Genomic DNA, 24,575 nt, shown 5'->3' with positions numbered 1-24,575 from the left:
GGGGAAAAGACAATATCCGGATATCTGGTCACATGACCCCAGAGTCTTCAGACAAGGGACGTAGGCCTACTGTCCGCCGTACAAGAGTTCAGAGGCAGATCATTTATTTTGAAATCTCGAGTGTGAAAAACCCTGCGTAGGTGAGTTGTCTCCTGTGAAAAGACTCCGTTCACTACAGATACGTAATAATACGCTGCTACGGTGTGGTTCCCCTTCTCTCTCCATGGCCCCCAAAAAACGATTGCGGGATTTGTGATGATTAATGACTCTTTCACGAGGCTGCAGAAGAGGGGGGAAAATAATGATGTTTGATGAAATCCAGGTTAACGCCCCAAAGAAATTTAATAAAGCATGGGTAGTGTTTGCAGCTGCACGCCATGCTAAAAAATACTAGGGCCCAAAGTTGGCAGGTTATCAGCGCAGATGGTTCTAATTGAACCTTTGATCTTGGTGCCAAGGGCTGTCTTAAAGAGAAGCCTATACCCCCATCTGCCAGCGGACTCTGCTTGAAGGCCCGTCTGATGAAGAGAGGTGGGCCACATGTTTATGTGCGTTACATGATTACCCCTACGTCAGAGCCTCCATCACTCGTCAGCACGCTGCGGTTCCCACATGTGCTGTTTTCCAGGTTTAGTGTTTGTGGAGACCTAATAGCCTACTGATTGGTTTAAATCGAGTGAAAGTAAGAATGGTTACAAAAATTATCACGTGAAAGCGTCAAAAATTGGTCGTGACACCGTTGTAATTTATGTTATAGTTTGTTATATAGGCTATTGCTGCAAACGATGTAGAGCTAATTAAGACAAATATTTAAACAGTAGGGTACACGAACTGTGGCGACATAATGAATAAATAAAACACTGACATCTTTCTTCCACTAGATGTCACAATACTGCAAAAAGAGGTGGCTGTTGCACTTGAGCAAGAAAGTCTCAATTGGTAATCCAGTATGATTACAATTTCGACTCAGTCACGGTCTACCGACTTCGACATGGACTGATGCTCCACAGAACTGCATTATGATGATGACTAGATGATTTTTTAAACCAGAAGAGGCAGACTGCTGAAAACAACCGTGTCTTGATTGCATGTCCATTCGGTGCTATTTCCAGACATTTCCATAGGCTACTTAAAAGTTATAGGCATCAGTTTAAGTAGATTCTCGGCTATTTCTTTACCGCAAATGTACTCCGCACCGTATAATGTGACTCGTGACAAAGTAACAGTGCCTGTCTCTAGATGAGCATCTTCACTCCAACAGGTACTTGATACCTTTGGGACATGAAGCAGACTCAATTATAGACACTGATTGCACGTAATCTTATTTTCTCCATTGATCTGGCCAACGGAAGAGACATTTGCAGACATTGCAGATTAACTCATCACAAATGTGAACGCCATAGGCTACCCATTTTCTGAGAGAATGATTCCTAATTTATTTTGGCATGAATAAAAAATAACAGTTTTAATGTACATGTATACATTTAGTAGACGTTTTTATACAAAGCGACGTAAACGTCCCTCCCAGAGATAGTTACTCAGAGCAAGGCGGTAAACTTGATGACCATAAAGCACAGGAGAGTCACACTTCAGGAATAGGATTTGATAACGACCATTTTTTGTAAGATCATCATTTTAATGTTGAAAATATTAATTAGTCATCAGCATTGTGCATGAGGGTTAACGTGAGCATGGCAAGCACACATTACTTCTATAAAATGCGGAGAGAAAACAAACTGAAAACAACTGAAACGTTTAAACAGGCTGTATTCACGATGCCTGCGTGCGCCACAGTCGAAAGAAGCGTAGCCTATTTTACGATTCATCTATCATGCCGTATTTTTGCTGACTAAAAATGTTACATTTGTCACTATCAACATTTCTGTCTGGTAAATACGGCAGATGTGATCCCAAATGCATCTCAAGGAGGATGGACACTAGAGTAAAGGGATGAATGAAAGTTGGGAATGAATGGCGGGGGGGCGCGAGAGGAGAGATGTAGAACCACCACAGGCGAGAGCTAGAGCGCAGGCGCCCACCCCCCTTCAATTAAAACATCTCAAGGTTTTTTGTGCTAAACCGAAGATGGCGACAGACTAAATGAGACTCTATAGAGGATAGAGAAGATGAGAAGCATATTCCGCTTTTTGCATCAGAAACGGAAGAAAAAATAAGGTCTGTCATTAGGATGGCAGATATAGAGTAAGATTTTAGTTCAGTACGTGCTATGCGTTTCTTGTGTGATGCTGCACCGGTGGTGGAGGTGTCAGAGAGGTTTTGCAACATGTTAAAAATATGGGTGTATGGGGAATATTATGCCGGGCGTTATTTATTTGCAATGGATTATTGTGAAAATTAGACGCCGGGAAGTTGAAGTGGATTGATTTCTTGACACAACTTGGAAAATATGCTTCCCTTCACCATGTTGCAAACGAGATAGGTGACATTGTTTGGGGGATATATTGCAGCGGTGAAAACCCTATCTGAGATCGCGTTTGTCTCCCCCCCTAAAATATGATCAGGGGTGCTTGGATGTTTCGAAAGGAAGATGACGCCGTGTTAAAAATTTGCTGTGCACCCAAACAAAACGACAAACCCTGTGCGGACTCCGAGAGGGTACAGAAATGGCGAATGTCTTTGGCATCCCTATTATTTTTCACTGTCCTTCTCTCTGATCACCTCTGGTTGTGTGCTGGAGTTAAACTGAGGTCCAAGGATAGGAGCAACCGCAAAATCTGGAGCAACGCGACTGATGGGATCGACCCGGGTCTTAACGAGGAGAAATGTGGTATTTTTCTAAGCAATTTGACCAAATCTGCTCCAAGTCCTCATTGCACTGCTGCTCAAAGCCACACACACCTGGAGACAGCCTGCACCGCACTCTATCGGCAAAAAACCGGCTCGGAGCCTTCATCTCCCACTCCATCAGCGTTGTCCTCGCAGATAATACTTGATTATTTTAGGAATTTTAGCCTCTCTTTTTGTGATTCTTACACTATTTCCGACTTATTGTTGGGGATGTCTCGACCAGACAGTTTAAATTGCAGTCTTCAGAACATGGTTTGGGATTTGTTAAACGGTGGCGGAGACGATGAGGATGTCTGCAGCATCTGTATCCAGGCGTACATGAGGTTGGACCAACATGCTCAGGAAAAATATGAGGAGTTTGACCTCTTCTTTCTCAAGTATTTATCGGAGGATTATTCCGTCCGATCACGTACAGAGGACTGTAGGGTAAGTCAAATGCCTCGCGCTTCCCGCCAATCTCATGCTGCGTTCATGTACCTGGTCGTCAGGTGTGCCACAGTTTACTTACAGTCTAGTTAACATTTCTGAATGCCTTGGCTCAATATCCAAGCAACAACAACATAACAAAAGTGTGCGTGAAAGGTACTAAAGCTTTCACGTAAAAAGTCTGACCCAACCTTGAAGGATAGTCTTGCTGTTTACAGTTAAGGATGTCAGTGACCTCACTGTGCAGCCTGAGTAGTCTGACAAATACTTGGTGTTTCCTCCTCTTGCAGCCTTGTCTGTACCGGAGATGTTAATGACTCATTAGGAACCAGAGGCCCAATCAGAAGCACAGTCTGTCTTCTCTGTGCTTGGTGTCTCTCAGTTCACAACACATTGGGTATGACCCAGGCTGGGTGACACCCCCAGCACCCAGATTTCCCATGTAAGGTGTCACATGCAGACAGGGCTGGTTACACTAAGTTGTAGGGAACAGATGGAGGGAGAGTGTGCAATGGGGGTTGTGTACAATACAGTTGATCTCTAAAACAGATTTGAGCTACCTTCTTAGACCTACCCTTGCCCTTGTCATTATTTGATTGAACGGTGTTCAATTTTAGATGTTTTGTTCTTCAAAATGTTCATTTGTCTTGAGATTTAAAGTCAGTAGTTGCGGCATGCCCACTGAAAGTGGAATTTGTGTACCAGAGGCCTACAACTGTCATTATCTCCCATTTCTATAATTAATAATCATGTGCATGGCTTGGGTCTACTCAATCCCTCCCTTATTAGATTAATGTCATCTGATATTCATTTTTGTGTCCACATGCAAAGTGTTGAGGTAGCAATGAATGCTCAAGCCTGCCCTATGTGCCTTCAGTTACCTGATTAGATTAGACCTTTGATTCACCAATCAAAGATCAAATGACGGTCTTTGTCCACCCACCATTGGAACAGAACCGGCAAAATCATATTACGCCAACAAAAGATGGCTCTAGCTGGTTGAAGCAGAACATAGCAATCTGGATACCTTGTGGCTGCAAAATGCATAAAGACTCAACAATAGAATACATGTCTTATATTTGTCCCTGTTGTGTCACTGACACTGCTGTTGTGAGAGTAATTGGAGGCACACACCTCACCTTGTACAGTAGCAGTGCTTGAGTGTGTTGTAAAATAAGGCCCTGAGGGAAACAGCTAGCTTTCCTCAGGCCACTAATTGGTTCCCAGGTGTTACATAACTTTTCAGAGGTTATGGTGTGTAACTGTGTCTCGCGTGGCCTCTGAAACAGGCTTTCAGTTTTTAGGACAGTCCACCCTCTGAAACCACAAACTATAAAAACGTTGTTGTTGTTTGAGTGTCAACACTCGTTCTGTTCCTAGGCAGCTGAGTGTTCCTCCATAAATGATCATCTAACATGGAAATCCCCTTGAAAGCTCTTTTCTCTTTTAACTTCTTCAGAGACAAGAAGTTTAACGTATCCATGGCATGAGATACTTTCGTTTTTAGTTTTATAAATCAAGGTCACCTGTTGTGGCGTAGAGTACATCAGTCTCAATCCAAATCGGTCTCTTTGAGAATGTTTGCCACATCTATATTTCATGAGTTTCTTGTACCAGCTCCTGTCATTGAGACCCATCCTAAATAATTCCCACCCTGTCTGTCTGTTGTGCCGGTCTGCCAAACAGGAGTTTTTTGGATGGCCCTCACTGTAGTCCCTATTGATATCCTGTTTTATACCAGATTTCATATCTGAGCAGCATGGGATTGTGGAACGCATGTTTTCTGACAGGATGGCAGATTGGCTGGAGGGTTTAAGAAGGCTTCTAGCTTCCTATGAATGTCAGTAAGATTGTCCCTGACAGCTGTTTATTTTGCACGGCACAAGATTGTTCGATCCTGTGTGTGTTTGTATCACACTTTTTTATACCAAAGAAGCTGTGTTATGGACTATAATGCTTATTTGTAAGACATTGAAAGGCATTTAAAAGAAATGTTTCAGTGCTCAAGCTAATTTACGCGGACAAGTATTCCTTTATGTCGCCATACACGTCCTCATCTTAATCACAGTTTCGGAGAAAGGAGATTTATGAAGTGGGAAGCTTGTTGTTGTTGTTGTGACAAGGTTACTAGCAATGCCATCAATTAATCCCAAGCAGGTCTCATCTCATTACGTGTAGATACCCATGATCCTCTGGGGCTCCTGCTGGGCACAGTGTTTACAGTACGGAGATAAATACGAGGTGACAGGGCACACAGGCTAAATTTCTCATCTGTTCTCTCGTGTGGGATGAGGGTGTGTTATTTCGAAAGCAAACCTCTCCAGGCCCTCGTCCAAAACTCCTGAGAGCCAGCCCTCTTACATGACTGAATTACTGCTCCTTCCAAGGACAAACACCATCCTCACTGAGTGACCTCACAGATGAAGCTTCTTGGGTGACGGCACAAAAAGACATCCTTCTAGGCATAATTGTTTTGACGGTGTCAACATCTTGGCTCAGGCTTCTGCAGATATCTTTCTCTGCTTTTCTGGCATGCGTTTGAAGTGCCAAAGCTCGGATCTCCTCTTAATATACTGCCGGAAACAATGGATGAGTGCTGCGGCTGGGACACCACTTACAGCCTTGTCACACTGCATTGTGAAATAGAATGTAATGTGCTGTGTAGGTCTGTAAATACCGATGTCACCTTGATCTATGCATATTTTCGAGTTCTTGGGAATGTTTAAATATTAACTGACTGTGATTTAAATGCCTGCGACTCGCGCTCTCCATTTAAAGCATTATATGGTCAATTATTGATGATCTTCTGCAGCTGCTGCTAAAACTCAGCCCGCAAGTGCACCCTAGCACTGAGAAGTGTGTCCAATCAGAATCAATGTTTAATCACTGGTAATCTTATGTGACTTCACATTTCCTGTAAAAATCATAGTAGCAGTAGCAGTGTATAATTAAAGGATTAGCAGAATGCACTGAAACCTTCACGTTTACAGATGGACTCCAATCCCAGGGCTGTATCCTGGTTCCTTCTGACGATTTCACAAAACGCAATTTCAAACACGTTTCAAGCGATATTGCATTAGGACATGAGCAAGAAAAAGAAAAGAAAAAGATGTCAGTGCCAAATAGAGGGACCTGAATTTGAGTACACTGGTGCAAGTGACTATGCGTGCTGCTGTTGAGGTGGTCACATGGGGTGTTGCAGAGGGACACAGAGGTGGGTTGTGGAGCAGAGAGGATGGTGTCTTGGAGCAGAGAGGGTGGTGTCTTGGAGAGGAGAGGATGGTGTCTTGGAGCAGAGAGGGTGGTGTCGTGGAGCAGAGAGGGTGGTGTCTTGGAGCAGAGAGGGTGGTGTCTTGGAGAGGAGAGGATGGTGTCTTGGAGCAGAGAGGGTGGTGTCTTGGAGAGGAGAGGATGGTGTCTTGGAGCAGAGAGGGTGGTGTCGTGGAGCAGAGAGGGTGTTGTCTTGGAGCAGAGAGGGTGTTGTCTTGGAGCAGAGAGGGTGGTGTCTTGGAGAGGAGAGGATGGTGTCTTGGAGCAGAGAGGGTGGTGTCTTGGAGAGGAGAGGATGGTGTCTTGGAGCAGAGAGGATGGTGTCTTGGAAAGGAGAGGGTGGTGTCTTGGAGCAGAGAGGATGGTGTCGTGGAGCAGAGAGGGTGGTGTCGTGGAGCAGAGAGGGTGGTGTCTTGGAGCAGAGAGGATGGTGTCTTGGAGCAGAGAGGGTGGTGTCTTGGAGCAGAGAGGGTGGTGTCTTGGAGCAGAGAGGATGGTGTCTTGGAGCAGAGAGGGTGGTGTCTTGGAGCAGAGAGGGTGGTGTCTTGGAGCGGAGAGGGTGGTGTCTTGGAGCGGAGAGGGTGGTGTCTTGGAGAGGAGAGGGTGGTGTCTTGGAGCAGAGAGGGTGGTGTCTTGGAGCAGAGAGGGTGGTGTCTTGGAGCAGAGAGGGTGGTGTCTTGGAGCAGAGAGGATGGTGTCTTGGAGCAGAGAGGGTGGTGTCTTGGAGCAGAGAGGGTGGTGTCTTGGAGCAGAGAGGGTGGTGTCTTGGAGCAGAGAGGGTGGTGTCTTGGAGCGGAGAGGGTGGTGTCTTGGAGAGGAGAGGGTGGTGTCTTGGAGCAGACATGGCTGCTGGTGTCAGAACAGGAAGTGGTTGACTCAGCCTACTGGAATAGCAATGAGGCAAGCTGGAGGCTCCTGAAGGACTTATGGCAGGAAGTGTCACATATCCATACCATCTGCACCTCTTCCAGCTACGGGCCTCTCAATCTGCCGAGGGACGGTTCAGCATTGTCCTTCCCTCGTTGACAGAAATGCTTCTTCAGTTCTCCATATCGATTCTGTAGGAAATGTAAGACCTTTTTTACGGTGTTGGGAGGACTGAAAACTTGTTGCTTTTTGGTAACTGTGAAACGGAATCCTTGGACTGTCCGTCTGGTATGTTGTCTAAATATTCAGAGTTAAACACTGCAGCGTTTCTCTTTCTTTCGTTGGGGTTTTCGTGAGCTATGATCGTCCTGGGCCCAACTGCTCGACAGTGATTATGTGCTTCTCCTGATGGACAGCCATGAGGCATCAGTGTTTATCACCCAGGTGAATACGCTTCTTCACCAGAGGAATGCCCTCTGTAGGCCTGAATGGCAGGATTGAAAATAGCCAAAGATAATATGATTTGTTTTAACGCCTTGGCTGTTTTTGTTGTTTTGTGATATGTACTTTGCCTGTGACAGTATTTGATCTCTAATCAGGTGGTCCTGTCAATTGCGTTACGGAATCTTAGAAACTTTTGACTGGATATTTGACTGTTCAAAATTAAATGTACTATTGGTACATTGAATATTTGTACACAGGGACAGAATAAACTTTGTTCTGTGTGTCATAAATGTTAGATAATGAAAAAATGATTTTGACTGTGGAATTGGGCCATCGGTTTTATTTTCAGAAGCAAAACCTTGACATGAACCAGTTTCAATAATTAGATAGGATAGTGTCTTAAATAGTTTTAGGATGAAAAATAAAATGTATTTACTCTTGTGAGTTCTTGCTTATGATGACTGTCATATATTCAGATCACACACAAAGCAACATCAAAACACTTGAACCAAAACTCAAATTGATTCTACATGACTGTGTATAAATGCAAAACTGTAAATAAACACAATCCAGAGAAGTCTTTTGTTATCCTTGTACATACGGAGGTTTTTGTTTGATAACTAGGGAGAATGTCCTGTAATCAAAACTCAGTTTCTATATTGTATGCTAATTAGAGGGGGACTCTGCTGTTGGCTCCACTCAGCAGGAGAGATGGAAGACTGCTGTTGGTCTGCGTTCTTGTTCAGCAGGCTTGGCCTGCACAAGATTTTAAGGATAATGACTCACTTAGCTAACCATCATCCTTGCTCCAGAGCTGACACATCCATTATGAGCACTCACAGCTGAACACCCATCCTGTGTCAGACACCTGTGGAACAAGTGTTTAGCATGTCGATTTGTTTCAAGCTTAAATCTCTGTGTACACTGTCGTGGCAGAGCTTTCGACACATCTATTTCACGTGAACTTTCATTTTACGCCTTTTTTGTTTGAACACACAATTACACACAGTCATACCGCTCTAAGCACACGATCACAGTTTCCTTCCTGTAGCCCAGAGAGACCAGCAGTATCTACATCATAACAGGCTGATCCATCTATGAAACAGATATCCACCTGCCATATCGTGTTCCCTCCTATTCTCCCCTTCAACTTTTGAGGCAGACTGGAGAATCCACTCTGTCAAATCTCTGACACGGCCTACTTTGACAGCTACGGTAAAGTACTGTCCAGAATACTTCTGTTAGTTCATCATAACAAACTTATTACAGAGTGGTTCAACCACTTGTAGGATACAGGAAATTTGGATGCTAGACCTCGGAATGCTCGGGACTTAGACAAAGTGTTGCTTTTGTTTTATATTATATTTGTTTTTATATTGTTTATTGTTCTATTATGTGTTGTCTGTTTATCAATACATTTAGGTAGTCAAATACTAGATACCTATTCGAGGAATTTATTATGAGACCTGCTTATTATACTAATTAGTAAGTAGACCTTGTAATTATGTCAATATATGAGGATTAATCAGTTGTTAAATATTTACATAAGCCATATGGTTAATTGTATGCTTAAAGGTTAGGCCTATTTCCTGACTTTTTGACCCCATAAGGTTAGGTAATCCTTGGTTGAGATACACATTTGTCCTTGGTGTAACTTTGTATGACTCTGAACTTTGAATTTTTGTATCAATAGGGTTAGGGTTAGCAATATCTAAGAGTTAACAACCTGTTCTGGTTAAAAGTCACGTTTCTAACCTAGTTATAGACCTGGCCTATTCCTTTCCCAGAAATACGTATTGCAGTCGTGTGCATATAGCCAATTCCAGCGATCTGAAACTTGACTGATGCCAATGAGTTATTGAACAATTAACCAGTTGACGCTACCTGTTTGATGCTAACAGACCCTTAAAGCAAAACTGAAGTTTAGACTTAGAGGTGTAATGTGCTAAGCTAGGTTAGTGGTTCACCAGGTAGAGCGAGTATCTTATGAACTAAGGCTCCAACACACTGACCTGGGTTTGGTTCTGACGCAGGGCCTGTTTTGCTAGTCTTCCCCGTCTCCCATGCATTTCCTGTCTCTCTGTTCCGTCTGTCCAATAAAGCTGTACGAAGAATAGAATTAGAGGTCTGTGCAATGACTTTCAAACACAGATTAGGATGCAGCCATGATGTGTCGATGCAGGGAATGTGCATCAGATCCTCGTCCTTAAATACAGCTGTATCGACAGTGGCACATTTAGCAGTTCAATATCAGACAATTAATGGATTAAACTGCTAAACCATTTCTTGCTTAAAAGCATTCTAATGACAGTGATTGGGGGGTTACTCAAAATCACATTGAGAACATTGATCTCACATTTTCTCATCACCATTTGGTTGTGTTGCTTAACTGCTGAAAACACTTAGCAACAGCCATCGCCAGACACAACCATCTCCCCCGGCTGGATCTGTTTGAGTGGTAAAAGCTTTTGAGTATATTGTTATGCAAATTAATTCCATCTAGCCGTGGTCAAACCGTCGAGCTTCTCCGATGTGCTTGGCGCGCAGCAGGGATGTCGGTGGGCGGGGAGGGAGGTGGGCGGGGAGGGGGGCGGGGAGGGGGGCGGGAGGGGAGGGAGGGAGGTGGGCAGGCCCTGCAAGACGGCCTGGAGGTTTGTCATCGCATTCTGGGGGGTGGACTTGGAAACCCCCTGTTTGCATGGCCGATTTCCTCTGTCTTTATTTAGCTGCCCTGGCGCCTGACTGTGTCCGTAGCAGAACAGGTTCAGGAGCTCCCAGCATCCCCCTGGGGCTCCCATACAGGGGAGCCTGCTGTTACCATAGATACCAGAGTCTGTGCCTAGCAACCTCTCTCTGTATGGCAATGAGAATAATAATCACAATTAGAAAGGATTTGTTTCAATTTAGAACAGGCTGTAAAGGGGTTTACCCCTAATGTGCTTCTTTGGCTAATTGAGATATTTCAAGCCCTTACACAGATGATATCATATGAAGTGTGCTAGCTAGAATTTAAAAGTCAAATGATATGGTAATGTACTGTCAAATTATCACGTTAACAGAAATACGCAATTCGGATTGTCACATTGAGCTGTTCTAGTAGAGGATTTCCTTGATGATGGTTTTTCATGCAGGGTTTAGTGCTTGGTAAGGCTTTTCTGTCACCCTACCTCATCTGAATATGTTTCTATCAGTTGGGCTTTTCCAGAGAGGAAGCTAAATCCTCTCTCTCCAGCTGCTGTGGACACTTAAGTTCTAATAGAAATCCCAGATCGGTATTACACCTGCTCCAGTCATATATCTGTCAGTCAACAGTACTGGTGTGACTTTGTGTTGTGTGAAAAGTGCAACATATATAAAATACCAGACATGACGCTTAATATGACAATATATAGATGGATATAAATGTGTAACACAAAAATTATCAACAACCAATTAGTTATAGGTAAGAAAATGTTCAAATCAACCAATGTAAAAAAAAAAAAACACACTAAATTTTACAGTTCTAGTGTCGAGATCTTAATCTGATTGAGTTTATTATCATGCCTGTAATCAGAATTGAAGGCTGTTTTCTGCAACCCACTCCATGGAAACGATAGGGAGGGCTAGCACTAATGCTAGCACTAATGCTAGCCCTCTTAGCATTGACTGAAGACTCCAAATGAGTCACCATTGGTGAGCAGACAAATAAATTGAAGTCAAGGCAAAACTAGGCCATCTTTTAGAGCTTGCTGTTGCTCTAAATCTCATATATCTCTCTGGTCTTGCAGTTTACTGGAAACCCCTCAATCTGTAAGTGCAGAGCTCACGCAAAACTTTCTTTCATCCTGATAACACACTTTTAATCAACTTAAGTAGAACTTATGTACAGCGTTGTTAGCACATATTGCTTTTGTAGTTGGTCATTAAACTGTATTCTCTTTGGGTTCAGTTTGATAAAATACTATCCTCTTCCCTTCCCTTATTTTTTTTTACAAATATTAACAGGCGTTAAACTTGAAGACTGCATAAAACTAGGATAAGTGATATTATTTTAAGATATGTTCTGAATTTTTGCGATGTCATACCAGACTGATGGCAGTGGTCCTTTCAGAAGTACAGTACTTCAGAAGAGAGCTATCCCAGTGTGAGGGGCATCCCGGTCGTCGTTTGCCTCAGTTACACGCAGGTGACTCATGGGAATCCAGCTGAGCACACAGTCTGTGATAAGCAGCCTGGGCAGGGAAAGGGACAGGGAGAGGGCAGGGAGAGAGACAGGGCAGGGAGAGGGAGAGAGACAGGGCAGAGAGAGAGACAGGGCAGGGAGAGAGAGAGACAGGGCAGGGAGAGGGAGAGAGACAGGGCAGGGAGAGGGAGAGAGACAGGGCAGGGAGAGGGAGAGAGACAGGGCAGAGAGAGAGACAGGGCGGGGAGAGAGACAGGGCAGGGAGAGGGAGAGAGACAGGGCAGGGAGAGGGAGAGAGACAGGGCAGGGAGAGGGAGAGAGACAGGGCAGAGAGAGAGACAGGGCAGGGAGAGGGAGAGAGACAGGGCAGGGAGAGGGAGAGAGACAGGGCAGGGAGAGAGACAGGGCAGGGAGAGGGATAGGGAGAGGGCAGGGAGAGAGACAGGGCAGGGAGAGGGAGAGAGACAGGGCAGAGAGAGAGACAGGGCAGGGAGAGAGACAGGGCAGGGAGAGAGACAGGGCAGGGAGAGAGACAGGGCAGGGAGAGGGAGAGGGCAGGGAGAGGGAGAGGGCAGGGAGAGGGAGAGGGCAGGGAGAGAGACAGGGCAGGGAGAGAGAGGGCAGGGAGAGAGACAGGGCAGGGAGAGAGACAGGGCAGGGAGAGGGCAGAGAGAGAGACAGGGCAGGGAGAGAGACAGGGCAGGGAGAGGGATAGACTCGCTGGTCACACCGTTAGTCTTTCATGAGCTTGGACTCTTTCTTCTTCTTTAACTGAACCATGTGGCCACATATTGTATACATCATATATACAACATATTCTCTTGATATAGATGAAGAAACTGTAGATCAGTTGACTCTTATATTCTTAATATTCTCCATACGTCCTACAGGGATGATATTGGTGTCAGCGGTTTCCTCAGTGGTCTCGTTGGAAGGAGCCGATACTGGGGGTTCTGCTGGAACAATAGATTTTTAGTTGTGTGGTTCAGATGAGTAACTTCCCTTAGCAACAAGCTATTGATTAGCCATTGATACTCATGTACCTGAGACAAATGTTATTTTATCTACATATCTCGACCATCTAACAAGAAAGGAAAGGTAAAATAGTGTTCTGAGTGGCGGAATAATAAGCTTCAAAAGAATGTCTGGGTATGCACTTAAACTGTAAGCCTGGGAAATTCAAGTTGTGTTTTGGCAACACAGTGCGAACCTATTCACGTTGTTGCCCAGCTCTCATTGCCATGATCACAGAGTGTGTTATGTTAGCTACCGAGAGGCCTTCCTACTGATGTGCCGTTTGACAGACGACGGATGTTTTTCACAGTTTTATAGGGTCACTTGATGGAACCTGCAAACAACTCATGGATGTGTTTTTATTTATTTCTGCGACCTGACCTTCGATATCTGCAAAGGAATCACGGTCTCTCACCTGTTAATAATTTGTAACAAATGTGTTGCTTGATCATCAAACTCTCTTGTGATTGGGCGGGAGACACGCCGTGGTGCGCGTGTCCAAAGTGTGAACGTGGAAGTGTTGTGGGGTGAGTGCAGACCTGCTTCAGTCTGTCTCCTTCACCAGGACCTCCTCAGACAGTGCTCTGTACAGCAACACCAGGGAGTGTCAGTGAGGAAGTGTTGACTGTAACTCAGAACTCGCTCCCTCAAAACACCCCACTCTATCCATCCTCGTGACTCACTCAGACATACGGCTGCTGAAGGAGCCCAGTGTAAATGTTGTGAGTGATCAGCGACAGGCAGGTATTACTGAATGCAGAGCTCCATTATGTGGTGACTGCTTGCAGGTGGAAGGTGAGTAGAACCAACCTGCCTCAACCCTGTCTCTTGTTGTTTTCCGCCAAGCCACTGAAGCATATGCCACTGAGGTCTGCGTTCTCCTCACCCAGGGCGCTCTGCAGCCTGTCAGAGCAGAGCTGGGACTCTGCTGGGCCCGCGGCCAGATCGCTGGGCTGTGTGGAACGACAGCCAGGGTAGCAGGGCTGTGTGGAACGACAGCCAGGGTAGCAGGGCTGTGTGGAACGACAGCCAGGGTAGCTGTGCTGTGTGGAACGACAGCCAGGGTAGCAGGGCTGTGTGGAACGACAGCCAGGGTAGCAGGGCTGTGTGTGGAACGACAGCCAGGGTAGCAGGGCTGTGTGGAACGACAGCAAGGGTAGCAGGGCTGTGTGTGGAACGACAGCCAGGGTAGCAGGGCTGTGTGTGGAACGACAGCCAGGGTAGCAGGGCTGTCAAGCCGGTCTGCTGTCAAGGCCAGCAGGAGAATTCAAACTGCTATGCTGAGACGAAGCTTGGTTGCAGAGCACCCATCCAGTAGCGCTTTACAGAAGCACATCCATGCCAGCGTTAGCATGCCTGACCCAGCCCTGCCCTGCTCCACAGACTAGTCTCCCCCTGGGCCGAATGCTGCATCATGAATGGAGAACCTCGGATGTGTGCAGCAGCTCCGCTAGACAGCTCTGCAGCTTGTTGCTTCATGTTTTATGAAAGGTTAAGTGAAGCTAAGGCATGGCAGGTGATAGAGAAGTCTTGTTTTTGTGTCACATTTTGAGGTTTTCCCTGTTCTGGTTTGTTTAGACGGTGACCAGACAGGACTTGTTGGCGACTTGGAAGGCGTTCTGCTGGGGTTCATTTAGGCATAACACTGAGGACATCTGCTGGCGAGGAGAGGCAGGGAGATGGAGGGAGGGGAGGGAGCTCTGAGAGAGGCAGGGAGATGGAGGGAGGGGAGGGAGCTCTGAGAGAGGCAGGGAGATGGAGGGAGGGGAGGGAGCTCTGAGAGAGGCAGGGAGATGGAGGGAGGGGAGGGAGGTCTGAGAGAGGCAGGGAGATGGAGGGAGGGGAGGGAGCTCTGAGAGAGGCAGGGAGATGGAGGGAGGAGAGGGAGCTCTGAGAGAGGCAGGGAGATGGAGGGAGGGGAGGGAGCTCTGAGAGAGGCAGGGAGATGGAGGGAGGGGAGGGAGGTCTGAGAGAGGCAGGGAGATGGATGGAGGGAGGTCTGAGAGAGGCAGGGAGATGGATGGAGGGAGGGGAGGGAGGTCTGAGAGAGGCAGGGAGATGGATGGAGGGAGGGGAGGGAGGTCTGAGAGAGGCAGGGAGATGGAGGGAGGGGAGGGAGGTCTGAGAGAGGCAGGGAGATGGAGGGAGGGGAGGGAGGTCTGAGAGAGGCAGGGAGATGGAGGGAGGTCTGAGAGAGGCAGGGAGATGGAGGGAGGGGAGGGAGGTCTGAGAGAGGCAGGGAGATGGAGGGAGGGGAGGGAGCTCTGGATGGGGGAGGGAGGTGGGGAGGAGAGACCGGGAGGGAGGGGGGGACATTGGGAAATCGTGTAAACCCAGCACCAAAGCCAAACACAGGGGAATCCAATCCAAACAGCAGTTTTCAGGACCTCCCATAGCGACAGAGAGGAGCCTGCAGCCAGGGTTTCAGTCTGAAGATTGAAGCTCCACTTTTTACTGACTGACTGGAGATGCTGAGGGCAAAATGTTTTCCATCCGCTCGTAAACTGCAGTCTGAGCTGTGAGGTCATGAGACACGCAGCAGAGGGCTTGTCAGAGCCAGTCAGTTCTCTGGTCTCCAGCATCCACGATATGATAGCCACAGTCTAAATATGGCTTCTTAGACACACCCCTCCTTCTTGCACAATACACACTCAGAGGTGAGTGTATTTGAGTGTATTTGAGTGTACATGTGTACATGAGTGTACATGCTGTACGTTTGATTGTGGTTTGAGGAAAGAAGCGTTAGCCAAACGACACTGTGCATGACTGACCGTGTTACAGTTTGTGTAGTCGATCATTATGTTGCGTCGTTCCCCGCTAGCACACCCAGCACATTTGCAATGTGAGAACGGTCGTGGTTTGGACCGCGTGAAAGGCAGAGAGCAACCCTGACGCAACCACACTGAAAGAAAGGAACAAGGAATCTTTGAACTTAATCCAAGATTAGAAGGAGCTGTGACCCAGAACACGCTCCTCCGCAGAGTGGATCCTGAGGTGTCCTTCATCCCCTGCTCTCCTCCAGCTCGTCAACAGGCCTGGGAGATCCGTGGATCGCTGCACATCCCATGCTTAAGACATGCAAACGTTTCTCCTGTGCTACTATAGTAACAATATCCTCAACCGTATAGGAAGCATTTAAAAGCCTGATGTCAACCAAACTCTAAACTATAATAGTATTAGTGTTCGTATTACATATAACAATAGAGATTAATATGAACTCATTTTTATTTGACTATTTGATCTACATATATGTCAGGTATTTCATGTTTTAATGAAGGCTCATTGATTGCACAAGCTTAAAGTGCCCAACGGTAGTTAGATTTGAATACATCTTGTGCATCACATTAAAAAGTCCTTAGCTAAGTAGTATTTATGATTTATAGGATGCATTATTGGAGTCCGCTTTCCAAAGACACAAGATCACTGCTGGCAGTCTTTGTTATTCTGGAAGCCTAGGGTTAGGGTTAGGGTTAGGGTTAACCCTAGTGTTAGGGTTAGGGTTAGGGTTAACCCTAGTGTTTCATCTGCATCTGTAGGGTTAGGGTTAGGGTTAACCCTAGTGTTAGGGTTAGGGTTAGGGTTAACCCTAGGGTTAGGGTTAGGGTTAGGGTTAACCCTAGTGTTTCATCTGCATCTGTAGGGTTAGGGTTAGGGTTAACCCTAGTGTTTCATCTGCATCTGTAGGGTTAGGGTTAGGGTTAACCCTAGTGTTTCATCTGCATCTGTAGGGTTAGGGTTAGGGTTAGGGTTAACCCTAGTGTTTCATCTGCATCTGTAGGGTTAGGGTTAGGGTTAACCCTAGTGTTTCATCTCCATCTGTAGGGTTAGGGTTAGGGTTAACCCTAGGGTTAGGGTTAGGGTTAACCCTAGTGTTTCATCTCCATCTGTAGGCTACATACTGCAGGTTCATGTGTATGGACATCTCTCTCCCCCTCTCCCTCTTGCTCTCTGTCCTTCTCTCTAGCTCTCTCTCTCAGATCAATTCGATGCACAATTTCTCTCTCTCTCTACTTGATCGCTCTTTCTAGTTCTCTTTTCTAGTTCTTCCCTCAACAGTTTCTAAGACTGTCTTCCTCTGTATCTGTTCTCTCTCCCCCTCTCTCTTTCTCTCCCTCACTCTCTCTTTCTCTCCCTCACTCTCTCTAGTGCTCTATTGCTCTCTCCTTTTCTGACTCTCTCATTTTTGCACTCTTGCTTCTCTCTCAGATGATGTCTTACTCACAGAGAGAGGGTTTTCTGTTGGCCCAATGCTGTTTGCTGTATAGACATGCTACCGCGTTTACTTTTTAAATAACTCTTTCAGTAGGATTCACATGAAGTGTTGTGTAACTAGCCTTGAGACAGAAACCCCTTGTCTTTCTGTGTGAGAAGTGGCACAGTGTGTAAACTGCTGCACAGGAACAGCATCAAGGCTGTGTTCCAGAGCCAGGGAGCCACACCTGTCTTACTCACACATCCCAACATAGTTAATCGACACATATGAAACTACACAAGGGCACACTTCATCAGAAAACACTTGGCATAACGTGCTTGTCCAGACCCATGTTCAGTCAGGATGCGGTCGCCCTGTCCCTCAGTCTGAACCTGACGGATGTCTCTCTGTGTTGCAGTCAGTCTACAAAGCCTGGTTGTGCTCAGAATACTTCAACGCCACCCAGAGTCAGTGTCACCACAGGATTCCCTGCAAGCAATACTGTCTGGAGGTACAGACTAAGTGTCCGTTTGTGTTACCGGACAACGACGACCTGGTCTACGGTGGACTTTCAAGCTTCATCTGCACAGGTAGGAGCTCACCTGCTCTCGCACTTTCTCTCTCTTCCTCTCTTTCACCCATCTCTCTCACCCCTTTTTCAAGCACTCACTTACTATCTCACTCTCCCTCCCCTTTGTCTCTCACCCCTCTCTTCCTCTTTCAATCACTTTCTCTCCTCTCTCACTCCCTGTCTCTCTCTCTCTCTCTCACTAAATGTCTCTGGTCCCCCGTCCTCTGCAGGGCTACTTGAGCAGCAGCTGTCCTCTGCAGAGCCGGAGTGCTGTGACGTGCGGTGGGCTGGCTGCGACGCTCCCGCGGGCGAGGCCTGTGCCCTCAGCCAGTTCCCCGGCTCCCTGCCGGGGCAGCAGCCCAGCTCCCTGCCTGTGTCGTCCGGGCGACGGCTGTGCGGCGGCGGCAGCAGCCGGATGCGTCTGTGCGTGCTAGTCCTCTTCCTGCTGCACACCGTGGTGTCGTTCTCCAGCGTGCAGAGCGGAGGGGCCCTGGGGCTGGAGGCCATGCTGCCTCTGGAGGAGAGCTCTGCCCGGGAGGAGTGATGACCTCTTTCTGCCTCCCTCCCTCCTGCTCTGCCTCCTCCTACTGCCTCCCTCCCTCCTGCTCTGCCTCCTCCTACTGCCTCCCTCCCTCCTGCTCTGCCTCCTCCTACTGCCTCCCTCCCTCCCTCCTGCTCTGCCTCCTCCTACTGCCTCCCTCCCTCCCTCCTGCTCTGCCTCCTCCTACTGCCTCCCTCCCTCCCTCCTGCTCTGCCTCCTCCTACTGCCTCCCTCCCTCCCTCCTGCTCTGCCTCCTCCTACTGCCTCCCTCCCTCCTGCTCTGCCTCCTCCTACTGCCTCCCTCCCTCCCTCCTGCTCTGCCTCCTCCTACTGCCTCTCTCCCTCCCTCCTGCTCTGCCTCCTCCTACTGCCTCTCTCCTTCCCTCACTTATTCCCATCCTCCTTCCCCTCCACCTGCCCTCCCTCCCTAGTTTCCCTGCCTCCATCTCCTTCCCTTGCCCCCTCCCTGCCTCCATCTCCCTCCCCTGCCTCCTTCTGCCTCCAGTCTACAAGACAGGAGAAGCTGTTGCCTGATGAACACGGCTTCCAGAACCTTCAATCTAGAACCTTCAGTCTAGAACCTTCAGTCTAGAACCTTCAGTCTAGTCTACAGAGTCGAGGGAGGAGGAGGAGGAGGAGGGGTGGGAGGAAAGAGATAGGAGGTCATGAAGAGGAGGAGGGGAGCGAGACAGAGGGTGGGAGGAGGGTAGGAGAGCTGTTTCTGCTCCTGTGCTCTTCTCCCCACGCCGGCAGGACACGGGGCTTCCCCTCACCATGCAGGAGCGAGGCTCTCCTGGCCCCAGGGTGAGTGCTCCCTCACACGGCTGGACAGCTGAGGTGTTCCCCCAGAAACAAGCGTGTTGATTCTGGCAAGGGATCGGGTACAAATGGTCTTTTTTTACTATTACATTGTCACATCAACAGACTGTGATTGCAACCATAAGTCTGTACTGTAAAGGGGGAGGTGGACTGCATTATGTAGAGAGGTATAGTGCTGGTTGTGAGAGAGAGGCTTTTCTGAATGTGTGCGTGTGTGTGCACGTGTGTGTTATGAGAGGGAGTTCCAGGTTAATAAATGAATAGAGCAATCAACGTCATCAATCAATTAGCCAAAGCAGGACAGATATTTGATTTCTTGTGCAAGATCAGATGAAATATGTCCGATAACAGATCTTTCAAAGCTGTGTAATTGGGTGATAATTACGTCTCCCAAATCTACGCTGTCATAGAAAATTGAACTTCTCAATTTGCAAAGAATAACCATGTTTATGAATACTTTTGCAGTGTAGTTACAGGGTTTTCCCAGTGACTATTAGATATCTAACAGTTATAATAATATGGTCATAATCGTTTTAATCACCATCATCTCCATCACCTTTATTACCGGAGGAATAGATTAATGCAAAGATAAAATTGCAGATTATAATTGGGGCGAAATAATGTGAGAATGTGAGAGGTACTGTACTGCCGTGGGGCACCGTGTGGTTATGCACAGTTGATATGAATGAGTTGAACCCCTCCTGTGGGTCTAATCGTTTCAAGAAGGCACATGATTGTACCTTGCCAGCCTCACCCTAGACCCTGTCTGCATCAGAACTGCACCAATCATCTCTTACTCATAAAACAGATCATTTACCACTAATTACATTTCACTGAGCCTCTGGCAAGCCTGGCTGGCTGGAGGAGGGGGGGGGGGGGTGTTTACCAGTAAACGGTAAAAAAATATATGTTTCCAAGATACAAATGCGTCACGTGACGTGACACAAACAAAGGGCACCATGGAGACAGTGTTTCCATTCTCTGAAGTTTCTCTGTATGTTCAGGAATGTAACCGAGCATTGGAAAGATGCTCTAAATATCAGAGTTTACAACAACATTTCCACCTTATTCATGAAGTCCATCTGTGGACAAAACGTGGAATTGGTATTTGCAACACAGTTAAACAGAGTATGATTACATAAATTGTTCTCATGTGTGTCTGATTGCAAGGTTTGAAATCCTCTGACCTGCTCTGCTGTTCTTTGCATACTTTGTTTTTCTTTGGAGTTATTCTGTACATCAGTCACAAAGCCTTGTCCTCTTATAGAGTGGAGCTTTGAGCTTTGAAAGCACTGATATCTAAAACATTTTTGAGACACTCCCCCCCCCCCCCCGAACCCCCCCCAAAATAAAATAAAATCAAGATCCCAAACCAGCACAGCTGTGTGAAGGTAAGGTGGTATTTCTACCATCAACTCTCAACGTCAGAGAGCTTCTTCCTCGTGTCAGACAGTGCCATGTGATCACTGTTCATGATCTCCCTGTTCACCAGAAGACCACTTGTACCCTCCCCATCCCGATGCCCTTGGCTCATCCTACAGTAGAATGTAAAGGAATACGTACCTCTGTTTGACAAGGCTGAGAGGATGTGTGTTCACGTTCCTCCCTGGACTATGTTCTGCGAGGACACTACTTCTTATGCCATTTTATACACTGTGCTTTCATGTTTAGACCTTTTTGCACTAGTTCTAATAACATTATTTTTTTCTGAGATTGTTTTGAAACTGTGCTATATTCTGTTCTGAATCAAAAAGTATGATCCCATATCTGTGTTTCTGGTTAACCTGTATGTAATCTGTTTTTATGTTTCTGTTGTATTTTGGGCGGACCAGTGACTGCTCACTGTTCCAACCCAATAAAGTAAAACAATCGTTCATCAAAGCTGTCCTGTCTAAAGATGTTATTTTTATTGATTTATTCAGAAACAAATGATAAGAAATTTCTAGTGGAGGGCCAAAATAACAAGTCCCTTACAACGGTGAACACCAGCAAAACAGGGACACATTTTCAACTGTTCTTCAAGAAATAAATAGGTGCTACTCTCTCACACCAGGAGATGGCGCCGTGGGTTAAGTAAGTAGTGGGAAATGATCTGAACAATCTCAACTCAATTTTGGATATAGGAAAAGTGATGATTTCTTTACAATAATGTCTGTTGCCAAGAGAGTAGGTCACTTATTGCATGCATTTGAAGATGACTGATGTCATTAACAACCAGACGTTTTTATGGTATTGGTTTGTCCTGGGAGATTGACTGCAGCATTAAGGAGCCAGAGGGTCTCATAAACGGCCCTGTATTTGTAATGACAGGAAAATGATTTCCTTCTGTCTTGGTCTGTGCCCTGTCTGCTGAAGTAGTCTCAGACGTTATTGAATGGTATATTTCAATTCTTCCAACAGTTCAATTGATTCAGTAATAATACCGTCCCCTTTTTCTTCTAACAGTACAGTGGGTTTCCCTGTTCTCCACCACAAGAGCTTTGTTGACATCTGTCAGATGTTGAGAGATGTGATGGATCACAGCCAGTTTGAACATCAGAAACGGGCTGCTGCCCAGTGCTGTGTTGTATTGATGTTTATATCTCGTTCTGAAACTACGAGCCATTTATAAAACCTCTCTGAGACACTAATCCATTCCCAATGCTGGAAAGTGATAAAACGCATATTTATATGAAGCTCATTTTTATTGCTCTTGGAATGCTGTTTCTACAGAGAGTATTCTCCTAAATGAATACTTTAAGGAGCAGGCCTGGGCTGTGAATAATACAGTATAGGAACCACCTGCGTCTGTGGGACAGCTTCGTTGGATGGACCCTGTAATACAGGGTTTTAAGAGTACATGTACTCCATGCAACCTCATCATCTCAAATCAACAAACTCTTTACCACGGTATCATTACAGGTCATGCTTTTACCAGATGGGATTTCACCCTGTGTGAATTTGTAAGAGGGAGCGAAAAGAAATCTAAGCTTTGCTCTTTTCTGAAAGTGCAGAGTGTCGGGTGCTGTGCAGCCTCCTGTGGTTCCAGATGAATTAGCAACAGATCTAGACTCGGAAAACCAGATGGAGTCACTTAATCCCTTTTGTGCTGCAACAATGACAAAACAGAAACCAGGGGAACCCGCCGAGCCTCTGGCTTCTCAAACTGGCCTAACTGGCCGGTCTATGACCTGCCAGCACCCCCCTTCACCTCCTGCCTCACCACACCCCCCTCACCTCCTGCCTCACCTCCACCCCCTTCACCTCCTGCCTCACCTCCAGCCTCACCCCCACCCCCCTCACCTCCTGCCTCATCTCCACACCCCCCTCACCTCCTGCCTCACCTCCTGCCTCACCTCCACATTCCCCTCACCTCCTGCCTCACCTCCACACCCCCCTCACCTCCTGTCTCACCTCCTGCCTCACCTCCACACCCCCCCCACCTCCTGTCTCACCTCCTGCCTCACCTCCACACCCCCCTCACCTCCTGTCTCACCTCCTGCCTCACCTCCACACCCCCCTCACCTCCTGCCTCACCTCCATACCCCCCTCACCTCCTGCCTCACCTCCACACCCCCCTCACCTCCTGTCTCACCTCCTGCCTCACCTCCACACCCCCCTCACCTCCTGTCTCACCTCCTGCCTCACCTCCACACCCCCCTCACCTCCTGCCTCACCTTCACATTCCCCTCACCTCCTGCCTGGATATCAAACGTAAGTTCAGTAATGATCTAACTCGACAGGATTATTAACATTGGAGCGCAGGTCACAGCCATGCTTTATGTCTGGCCTCGACAAGAAACAAGCTGTGCTGTATCGTGTGCAGTTATGAGTGTGTCTGGTGAAAATGTGGGCCCCGGTTACAGCAAGTCTGTGATTGTTAGCGCTAATGAATTTAACTGCAAATTCATTAGATGTTGGACTATGTGGAGCCCCCATCTACACATACCTTAGTATTTTCATGGGCATGAGGAAATTATTACACTCCTATTTAAATCATATTTTACCAATTTTATGACCAAACACATTCCATGATATGTAAGCGTCTCTGGCTGGTGTTGTGTGACAGACGCCCCAGCATCAGTGAGTCAGGCAGCACAGACTCTCTCCACTCCTGCCAAAGAATCGGATGGATCCTGCTGTTTCAGAGAAGACTAACACTTTGAGGATTAGGGTTTTCTCTGGTGTGGCAGGTCTCAGCTCTGAGATGAGTCAGGAGTGAAAGCAGTTCAGCATCTCCTCCACTACCAGACTGTAAAAGACGTTGTTTTATTCTTGAGAAGCCTGCGTACAGTATGTGGCATTAGTGAGAGATGTAAAGACACCAGGATGGAGAGGGAGTGTGTACAGTATGTTCTCCGTTCTGTGCAGTCATAGCGGAACAGCTGTGAGACTTGAGAGAGATTACTTAAAAGGACGAGGTTGGTAAATTAAGCTACATGGTGACATGATTATACACATCTGATCACTGGTCTTAACACAAATATTTAACAAGTCAAAGTAGAGGGGTAAAGCCAATGGATTTTTCCCAGCAGAATTGTTCTTTTCGTGAAAGATTCATTCTCATCAGAATAATTTTCAGGTGACATCAGTTTTCTGCAGCTCTATGACTCCAGACCTCCACCCCTTTCATTTCCAATTCGTACTTCTTTCTCTAGTAATAAATCTCTCTCCTTATGTCCTAACCTTGCTGTATGTGAACACCCACTAAGTTGGAGCACAGGACTACTGATTGACAAGCTCCCACCACAAAGCAGGGAAGTGGAAACAGGAAGTTATCCCATATCTCCATTTCCAACTGAGAAATGAGGTCCCATAACTTCTACCTGACAGGCTGGGATTCACTTGAGGGCCATCAGTCATTGTTAAAGAATGGCGATATGCCTTGGCAGACACACAACTCGAGCGTGTGTATGTTTATTATTCAGTTGACATATGAATTCCACAGGGCTTGCCTTTTTAGTGACAGACTTAGGGGATGAAAATATATGACCCTACATATGTTAGTATTACGCTATAATGCCTTTTATTATAACACTTTAAAGATGTTAGTTCCCCCTGCTCACTAGAGCCTCTCATGTTGCCTCAGCTGTTGATGTTGGACTGGAGCAGACCAGAGATAAGATCACTGAACAAGCAGATATGTAGCCAAAAAAGAGAGGGAGAATAAAGAGAGAGAGATGCAGTGACTGAAACCTGCATAGCCTACAGTCTTGTTTGCATTACATGTTTAGCTTATTCAGTACTTTTAGAAGTAGCACATACATGTAAAGTGTGTGAATAGCATGTAACAGCAGGCCATGAAGTCACCCCTAAATAGTGAAGTTTAAAAACAGAACTAGACTGAAACTGTATGAATTATATATGTTTTTTCGTTTACATCATGAGATAACAGGTCTTGAATAAATGACAGACGTGTAATAATAATGCACAGCCGTAATAACGATCGCAGGTAAAATTATGGACAGGTATGACTGCGTTA

At 46.5% G+C, this 24,575-nt stretch overlaps 1 protein-coding gene across 1 annotated transcript; it reads left to right on the top strand.

Annotated features, from left to right (window-relative positions):
* The first annotated feature begins 2,311 nt into the window (after positions 1 to 2,311).
* On the top strand, positions 2,312 to 18,376 carry nalf2 (NALCN channel auxiliary factor 2). The gene is made up of 3 exons (XM_084698498.1): positions 2,312 to 3,234; positions 17,602 to 17,773; positions 17,985 to 18,376. The coding sequence occupies exons 1-3, from the start codon at positions 2,515 to 2,517 to the stop codon at positions 18,296 to 18,298; spliced, it is 1,206 nt and encodes a 401-aa protein (XP_084554624.1). The 5' UTR covers positions 2,312 to 2,514; the 3' UTR covers positions 18,299 to 18,376.
* The last annotated feature ends 6,199 nt before the right edge of the window (positions 18,377 to 24,575 follow it).

Source organism: Hypomesus nipponensis, chromosome 5, assembly GCF_054491055.1.
Source record: "Hypomesus nipponensis isolate SF chromosome 5, ASM5449105v1, whole genome shotgun sequence".
NCBI lineage: Eukaryota > Metazoa > Chordata > Actinopteri > Osmeriformes > Osmeridae > Hypomesus > Hypomesus nipponensis.
Note: the sequence above shows the minus strand (reverse complement) of the source record. Positions and strands in the feature narration are given on the sequence as shown.